Source organism: Bos javanicus, unplaced genomic scaffold (assembly GCF_032452875.1).
Source record: "Bos javanicus breed banteng unplaced genomic scaffold, ARS-OSU_banteng_1.0 tig00002911_1, whole genome shotgun sequence".
Lineage (NCBI taxonomy): Eukaryota > Metazoa > Chordata > Mammalia > Artiodactyla > Bovidae > Bos > Bos javanicus.
Window position 1 is genome coordinate 23,910 of NW_026894853.1, and position 8,937 is coordinate 32,846.

General features: G+C 53.4%; 2 protein-coding genes across 5 annotated transcripts; both read left to right on the forward strand.

Annotated features, from left to right (window-relative positions):
* The first annotated feature begins 1,811 nt into the window (after positions 1 to 1,811).
* On the forward strand, positions 1,812 to 3,654 carry LOC133244072 (EKC/KEOPS complex subunit LAGE3-like). Of its 3 annotated transcripts, none has more exons than XM_061410754.1 (3): positions 1,812 to 2,539; positions 3,010 to 3,132; positions 3,347 to 3,654. In XM_061410754.1, the coding sequence occupies exons 1-3, from the start codon at positions 2,148 to 2,150 to the stop codon at positions 3,474 to 3,476; spliced, it is 645 nt and encodes a 214-aa protein (XP_061266738.1). In that variant the 5' UTR covers positions 1,812 to 2,147; the 3' UTR covers positions 3,477 to 3,654. The 3 variants fall into 3 exon arrangements, with proteins under 3 accessions (XP_061266738.1, XP_061266740.1, XP_061266739.1); XM_061410756.1 differs by having other exon boundaries at positions 1,814 to 2,488; XM_061410755.1 differs by having other exon boundaries at positions 1,817 to 2,488; positions 3,007 to 3,132.
* A 3,441-nt stretch (positions 3,655 to 7,095) lies between these two features.
* Positions 7,096 to 8,937, forward strand: LOC133244074 (EKC/KEOPS complex subunit LAGE3-like). Of its 2 annotated transcripts, none has more exons than XM_061410760.1 (3): positions 7,096 to 7,771; positions 8,293 to 8,415; positions 8,630 to 8,937. In XM_061410760.1, the coding sequence occupies exons 1-3, from the start codon at positions 7,431 to 7,433 to the stop codon at positions 8,757 to 8,759; spliced, it is 594 nt and encodes a 197-aa protein (XP_061266744.1). In that variant the 5' UTR covers positions 7,096 to 7,430; the 3' UTR covers positions 8,760 to 8,937. The 2 variants fall into 2 exon arrangements, with proteins under 2 accessions (XP_061266744.1, XP_061266743.1); XM_061410759.1 differs by having other exon boundaries at positions 7,097 to 7,771; positions 8,290 to 8,415.

Below are 8,937 nucleotides of genomic sequence, written 5' to 3' on the forward strand. Positions count from 1 at the left end.
AGAAAGTGAAAACCCTAGATAATCCCTAGGTCTATCAAAGATTTGGAACAGAAAACTCCAGGCCCATGTGACTTAAGTAGTGAATCCTATGAAATACATAAAGGAGAAATATCACCAAACCCATACAAATTCTTTCATAGAGGAGATTTAACAGTTCTCAAATCATTATGGGGCCAGCCTTCCACAATACCAAAATTGGATGAAGACACTGCAAGAAAAGAAAATTATAGAACAATATTCTTCATTAAGCAAAAAAAAATGAAATGTTAGCAAAATTAATCCAGCAATATATAAAGCATTAGGACCAAAAAAGATCTATCCCAAGAATGAAGGATTGGTTATGCATTAAAATATCTTCAACCAGCGTTATTCATCATATGAAGAAAACACAGGAGAAAAACCATATGATCATTTGGATAGATGCCGCAAAAGCATTTGACGATATTCGAGAACCACTATCTTAAAAACTCTTGGAAACCTAGGACTACAAACAGACTTTCTTAATCTGATCAAGGTCACCTACAAAACTCCTACAACTAAAGGTGATAATGGAGGAAAATCTAATCCCTACACTGTGGGTGGGGACGGCTGCTGGCCTTCGATTTGGAGGCCACCGAGAGGCCTATCCAGCCAGGCAGTGAGGATCAAGCGGACTGATTGAAGTAACCTGTCCCCTCCTCGGGCAGTGGCCCTGATCCACTCGCCTCCCGTGGCACCAGTGGTTCCCCGGCAGACGTGTCTGCACACCCCCTATCAGATAGTGGCGCCCGAGCCCCGTCATCGCCCCCAGCAGCACTGTGTCTGTTGACTTGACCCCTTCCAGACACAGACATAGACCAGCACCCAGCAGGCCAGCAGACACAGGGTCACCTTCCAGTTGAGGGCACCTGGCAGCTACAGCCCTCCGGAGAGCTACAAGACCTTGTTCCTGGAGAGGGAAGGCCCGTGAGAGTTGTGCCAGCAGAGGCCATGCGACTAGGGGTTTCCTGGAGGCCACTGTCCTTCCGGCAGCCCTGTGTGAGGCTGTTCGCACCGGTGCTTCTGGCGGGTCTGGGTAAGCCCCTAGCCTGGACTCCATGCCGTCTGTGTGCCTGCAGCCCCAAGAGGCCCAGCCCCATGCCATCTCCAGTGAGTCCAACAGTAGTCCTCGCTTCCCTCCTCAGGCGGCCAAGCACAGTCCACTCCGCATCCCTAGTCTCAGGACTCCAGGACCGGTTCCCCATCCACCACCATGCAAAGGCACCTGCGCGTGAACAAAGCACACAGAGATGCCAATCTGCATGCCTCTGACACGTGCTCTCTGTCTCTCACACACAGACACACCCCCCATGTGCATGACCCTGTGCACAAACACACTTATACTCCCATGTGCATGCACCTGACCACATGCTCTCTCACACACAGGTACACACACATGTGCTAGCACCTGTGCATAGGCACTGCCTATCTTTCTCGGGCACACACACACACACAGACATGGACAGGCAGATGCCCATGTGTTGCACCTACCTAGAGACACACAAATGCACACGTCAGCTACGTGTGGGACACCAGAGGGACAGACCAGGCGTGACACCAAGGGGCCCCACTGCCTTCCGGAAGTTGATGACAAGGATCTGCGCTCAGCAGGATGGTCACCTGTGAGCGTGGCCAGGTTGGCAACGGCACAGACTTGGAGGTGCACAGGGACCAGGGCTCACTTGGGGTTTGCAGGCTTGGACCAGAAACAGTCACGTGCGCTGCAGAGTGTGGCAGTGTCTGCCTGACCATGCGCACTAAGGAGCTGCTCCCCACCCCCCCCACACACACACACCCCCAGAGGCATCACCACTAAGCCGTTTACCAGGTCTCCGGGCCAAGGCAGGGCTGACTTAGAGCACCCAGACCACATGGGTGTGTGTCCGCACAGGCGGAAGGGGGCGACACGGCACACTAACGCATGAAATTTTAGCCGGGGGCGTCCATTGCCCGAGAGCCTGCAGTCATCGCGGGAACGAATGTTCGGTGGGAACCAATCGAGAGGCAGGACCAGGGTGAGTGTGCGCAGGCGCTCTGCCTATGCTGAGCTGCAGGTCGCAGTACACGCCTGGGTTCTGTAGGGAGGGTTCAGTCTTTCCGGCTGCGGAGGGAGCGGGAGAGGGTTCAAGATGGAGTCCGACGCGCACGGTGGAGGAGCCAGCAGGGCAGCCGATGAACACCCAGGTGCCGTGGAATTTGCAGTGGGCACAGCACGTGGTAGCTGCAGCCAGCCGGGTGGTGCTGGTGGCCAGGATGACCCTGACGACCCAGCTGGCCCTGGTGATGCCGTCAGCCGTGGAGTTCATGGAGGCGCTGGTGACCTGGCTGGTCCCAGAGGCCCCAGCGCTGCAGGAGAGTCAGGTGGTGCAGCTGCTGCCATTCCGCACATCCCGGGGCCATCACACGCTCCAGGGCCTGGTGGAGATACTCCACCTGGAGCCGCAGTTCTGAGTAATCGAGCCGTCCAGTTGTATCCTATTCCAGGAACCCCAGCGGGCCAGGCGGCCGCGGGGGCCAGGATGTGAGCTAGGGGTGGTTTGGCGGGGGCGGGGGCGGGGTGGGGGGACGGTTACAAGTGGTGCTAAAGTGTAGGAGGAGCGTACTCTGGGGGGCTGGAGGATATGGGTGAGGGGTGGTCTGGCTGTGAGGGGAAGACAGTGAGGAAAAGCACCCTGAAAGGAACCAGAGAGTCGGGAGGTGATATCCACGGTGTCTGCCAGTGGCCTTGTGGTAGAATGCGTGTTTCCGTGAGCAGGGAGCCTGTCGTACAGGCAAAATGAATAGTGTGGATGGTGGTGAGGAAAAGCAACCTGAAGGGTCCCAGAGGGTCGTGCAGTGATAGCCGGGGTGTAACTCAGGGTATAGGCTGAGAGGTCCGGACTTTCTAGGCGGCCTCCTTGTGGGAGAAAGCGGGTCTCAGTGGGCAGGGATCCCGACGTACAGGCAAAATGAGAAATGCGGTTGGTGCCTTAACCTCCTGTCCACCAGCAGCCTCACTGTGCCTTTCGCATCACACGTGGATGCGGGCCTTGCCCGCCACTTCCTGACTGTACGTACCCAACTGCGAGGGCCGATTCGGAAGGAGCTCGACGTTGATGGCCGCATGCTGGTTCTGTGAGTTCTAAAGGGGTCCAGGGCCGGGGAGAGGGTGGTGGGTGGTGGGTGGTGGCCAAGGCCAGTCTGGGCCCAGGAGGAGCCATAATGGACGGTTAAGCCTAAAGGAAAAGTGTGGTGCTCTGGGCTTGTCGGAGTGCGGGAACAGAGGGAGGACGTGCTCCTCTTCCTCCTTCTCGGAGGAAAGTTGAATGACATTTTCCCTCCCTTTCAGCCGATTGACTGCTGAAGACCCTGGCCTGCTCCAGAACTCCATCGTCTTCTGTCTGGAGCAGCTTTCCCTGGTGATGCGGTCCTTGCAGCACTTTGGGGGCCGTGTTTCTCGGCACAGAAGAGGGGTTTAAACCTAGCCTATGTGCCCTAGCTTCAGGCGTCGTTCCCCAGGGCGTTGCTTTCTGCAGTACTTTGATCGGGCTTCATCTTATGTCTGTGCTGCTTTTTGGGGCTCAGTGTCTACATAGTTGTTTGGTGATTGTTAACTGCGGAAAATAAAACTGAGCTTTTGTGCTGTCTCTGACTTTATTTTTAGCTTCTGCACTTCCTCATACTGCATGTGTCTTTCAGTTGGAGGGGAGGTTCTGAGATCCAAGTGTTCGAGGACTACAACGTAATTGAAGACAATGTAAGAAGTGGGAGAATAAGAAAGTTGTATACTGTCATTCGGTAATAATTTTGGAGTATTTTATGATTTTATAGTTATATTAAATGTTAAGAGTTACCAGAGGCCTTCCCTGGTGGCTCAGATGGTAAAGAATCTGCCTGCAGTGTGGTAGACCGGGTTCAAACTCCGGGTTGTGAATATCCTCTGGAGAAGGTAATGGCAATCCACTCCAGTATTTTTGCCTGGAGAAATCCTGGACAGTGGAGCTTGCAGGCTACAATTCATGGGCTTGCAAGGAGTTGGACTCCACAGAGCAAGTGCACTTTTCACTTTTCATTTAACACCTGAAGGATGTTGTTTCTTCAGTCTATAATTCATGGCCAACTATTTGTGCCCCCATGGACTGTAGCATACCAGACTCCTTTGTCCTCCACTATCTCCTGGAATTTACTCCAGTTCATGTCCATTGAGTGGGTTATGCTATCTACCCATCTCATCCTCTGTCTCCCCCTTCTCCTGTTGCCTTCAGTCTTCCCCAGCATCAGGGTCTCTTCCAGGTAGTTGGCCCTTCACATCAGGTAGCCAAAGTATAGGAGCTTCAGGATCAGCATGAGTCCGTCCAATGAATATTCAGGGTTGACTTCCTTTAGGATTGACTGGTCTGTTCTCCTTGCAGTCCAAGTCCTCTCAAGGGTATCCGTGAACCCTGAAACCTTGCTCTACTCACTAATTAATTGTAATAGCTCTTTTCTACGTCCCACTGGACTTCATCCATAGACAATCATTTTGTCTGTAAATAAATACACATTTCTTTCTTTCTTTCCAATTTATGCGTTTTAACTGATTTCTTTTAAAATGAAAGCTCCAACACTTTGGCCACCTGATTTGAAGAGGTGACTCACTGGCAAAGCCCCTAATGCTGGGAACGATTGAAGGCAGGAAGATAAGGGGACGATGGAGGATGAGATGGTTGGATGGCTATTAAAAAGAACACACTGGAATCAGCTCTAACGAGGTGGATGAAACTGGAGCCTTTTATACAGGGTGAAGTAAGTCACAAAGAAAAACGCCAATACGGTATAGTAATGCATATATGTCGAATTTAGAAAGATGGTAAGGATGACCCTATATGCAAGACAGCAAAAGAGACACCGAGATAAAGAACAGGCTGTTGGGCTGTTTGGGAGAAGGCGAGGGTGGGATGATTTGAGACAATCGCATTGAAACATGTATATTACCACACGAGAAATAGATCGTCAGTCCAGGTTCGATGCGTGAGACAGGGCGCTCAGGGCCGGTGCACCGGGATGACCCTGAGGAATTGGATAGGGAGGGAAGTGGGAGTGGGATTCAGAATGTGGGACACATGTACACACATGGCTGACTCATGTCAATGTATGGCAAAAACCAGAACAATATTGTAAAGTAATGAGCCTCCAATTAAAATAAATAAATAAATGTAAAAAGAGGAAAGCCAAAAACATTTGCAAAAATAGATGAAATCAACAAATTCCTTGAATGACCAAAATTCCCAAAACTAACTCAAAAAGAAAGTGAAAACCCTAGATAATCCCTAGGTCTATCAAAGATTTGGAACAGAAAACTCCAGGCCCATGTGACTTAAGTAGTGAATCCTATGAAATACATAAAGGAGAAATATCACCAAACCCATACAAATTCTTTCATAGAGGAGATTTAACAGTTCTCAAATCATTATGGGGCCAGCCTTCCACAATACCAAAATTGGATGAAGACACTGCAAGAAAAGAAAATTATAGAACAATATTCTTCATTAAGCAAAAAAAAAATGAAATGTTAGCAAAATTAATCCAGCAATATATAAAGCATTAGGACCAAAAAAGATCTATCCCAAGAATGAAGGATTGGTTATGCATTAAAATATCTTCAACCAGCGTTATTCATCATATGAAGAAAACACAGGAGAAAAACCATATGATCATTTGGATAGATGCCGCAAAAGCATTTGACGATATTCGAGAACCACTATCTTAAAAACTCTTGGAAACCTAGGACTACAAACAGACTTTCTTAATCTGATCAAGGTCACCTACAAAACTCCTACAACTAAAGGTGATAATGGAGGAAAATCTAATCCCTACACTGTGGGTGGGGACGGCTGCTGGCCTTCGATTTGGAGGCCACCGAGAGGCCTATCCAGCCAGGCAGTGAGGATCAAGCGGACTGATTGAAGTAACCTGTCCCCTCCTCGGGCAGTGGCCCTGATCCACTCGCCTCCCGTGGCACCAGTGGTTCCCCGGCAGACGTGTCTGCACACCCCCTATCAGATAGTGGCGCCCGAGCCCCGTCATCGCCCCCAGCAGCACTGTGTCTGTTGACTTGACCCCTTCCAGACACAGACATAGACCAGCACCCAGCAGGCCAGCAGACACAGGGTCACCTTCCAGTTGAGGGCACCTGGCAGCTACAGCCCTCCGGAGAGCTACAAGACCTTGTTCCTGGAGAGGGAAGGCCCGTGAGAGTTGTGCCAGCAGAGGCCATGCGACTAGGGGTTTCCTGGAGGCCACTGTCCTTCCGGCAGCCCTGTGTGAGGCTGTTCGCACCGGTGCTTCTGGCGGGTCTGGGTAAGCCCCTAGCCTGGACTCCATGCCGTCTGTGTGCCTGCAGCCCCAAGAGGCCCAGCCCCATGCCATCTCCAGTGAGTCCAACAGTAGTCCTCGCTTCCCTCCTCAGGCGGCCAAGCACAGTCCACTCCGCATCCCTAGTCTCAGGACTCCAGGACCGGTTCCCCATCCACCACCATGCAAAGGCACCTGCGCGTGAACAAAGCACACAGAGATGCCAATCTGCATGCCTCTGACACGTGCTCTCTGTCTCTCACACACAGACACACCCCCCCCATGTGCATGACCCTGTGCACAAACACACTTATACTCCCATGTGCATGCACCTGACCACATGCTCTCTCACACACAGGTACACACACATGTGCTAGCACCTGTGCATAGGCACTGCCTATCTTTCTCGGGCACACACACACACACAGACATGGACAGGCAGATGCCCATGTGTTGCACCTACCTAGAGACACACAAATGCACACGTCAGCTACGTGTGGGACACCAGAGGGACAGACCAGGCGTGACACCAAGGGGCCCCACTGCCTTCTGGAAGTTGATGACAAGGATCTGCGCTCAGCAGGATGGTCACCTGTGAGCGTGGCCAGGTTGGCAACGGCACAGACTTGGAGGTGCACAGGGACCAGGGCTCACTTGGGGTTTGCAGGCTTGGACCAGAAACAGTCACGTGCGCTGCAGAGTGTGGCAGTGTCTGCCTGACCATGCGCACTAAGGAGCTGCTCCCCACCCCCCCACACACACACACCCCCAGAGGCATCACCACTAAGCCGTTTACCAGGTCTCCGGGCCAAGGCAGGGCTGACTTAGAGCACCCAGACCACATGGGTGTGTGTCCGCACAGGCGGAAGGGGGCGACACGGCACACTAACGCATGAAATTTTAGCCGGGGGCGTCCATTGCCCGAGAGCCTGCAGTCATCGCGGGAACGAATGTTCGGTGGGAACCAATCGAGAGGCAGGACCAGGGTGAGTGTGCACAGGCGCTCTGCCTATGCTGAGCTGCAGGTCGCAGTACACGCCTGGGTTCTGTAGGGAGGGTTCAGTCTTTCCGGCTGCGGAGGGAGCGGGAGAGGGTTCAAGATGGAGTCCGACGCGCACGGTGGAGGAGCCAGCAGGGCAGCCGATGAACACCCAGGTGCCGTGGAATTTGCAGTGGGCACAGCACGTGGTAGCTGCAGCCAGCCGGGTGGTGCTGGTGGCCAGGATGACCCTGACGACCCAGCTGGCCCTGGTGATGCCGTCAGCCGTGGAGTTCATGGAGGCGCTGGTGACCTGGCTGGTCCCAGAGGCCCCAGCGCTGCAGGAGAGTCAGGTGGTGCAGCTGCTGCCATTCCGCACATCCCGGGGCCATCACACGCTCCAGGGCCTGGTGGAGATACTCCACCTGGAGCCGCAGTTCTGAGTAATCGAGCCGTCCAGTTGTATCCTATTCCAGGAACCCCAGCGGGCCAGGCGGCCGCGGGGGCCAGGATGTGAGCTAGGGGTGGTTTGGCGGGGGCGGGGGCGGGGTGGGGGGACGGTTACAAGTGGTGCTAAAGTGTAGGAGGAGCGTACTCTGGGGGGCTGGAGGATATGGGTGAGGGGTGGTCTGGCTGTGAGGGGAAGACAGTGAGGAAAAGCACCCTGAAAGGAACCAGAGAGTCGGGAGGTGATATCCACGGTGTCTGCCAGTGGCCTTGTGGTAGAATGCGTGTTTCCGTGAGCAGGGAGCCTGTCGTACAGGCAAAATGAATAGTGTGGATGGTGGTGAGGAAAAGCAACCTGAAGGGTCCCAGAGGGTCGTGCAGTGATAGCCGGGGTGTAACTCAGGGTATAGGCTGAGAGGTCCGGACTTTCTAGGCGGCCTCCTTGTGGGAGAAAGCGGGTCTCAGTGGGCAGGGATCCCGACGTACAGGCAAAATGAGAAATGCGGTTGGTGCCTTAACCTCCTGTCCACCAGCAGCCTCACTGTGCCTTTCGCATCACACGTGGATGCGGGCCTTGCCCGCCACTTCCTGACTGTACCTACCCAACTGCGAGGGCCGATTCGGAAGGAGCTCGACGTTGATGGCCGCATGCTGGTTCTGTGAGTTCTAAAGGGGTCCAGGGCCGGGGAGAGGGTGGTGGGTGGTGGGTGGTGGCCAAGGCCAGTCTGGGCCCAGGAGGAGCCATAATGGACGGTTAAGCCTAAAGGAAAAGTGTGGTGCTCTGGGCTTGTCGGAGTGCGGGAACAGAGGGAGGACGTGCTCCTCTTCCTCCTTCTCGGAGGAAAGTTGAATGACATTTTCCCTCCCTTTCAGCCGATTGACTGCTGAAGACCCTGGCCTGCTCCAGAACTCCATCGTCTTCTGTCTGGAGCAGCTTTCCCTGGTGATGCGGTCCTTGCAGCACTTTGGGGGCCGTGTTTCTCGGCACAGAAGAGGGGTTTAAACCTAGCCTATGTGCCCTAGCTTCAGGCGTCGTTCCCCAGGGCGTTGCTTTCTGCAGTACTTTGATCGGGCTTCATCTTATGTCTGTGCTGCTTTTTGGGGCTCAGTGTCTACATAGTTGTTTGGTGATTGTTAACTGCGGAAAATAAAACTGAGCTTTTGTGCTGTCTCTGACTTTA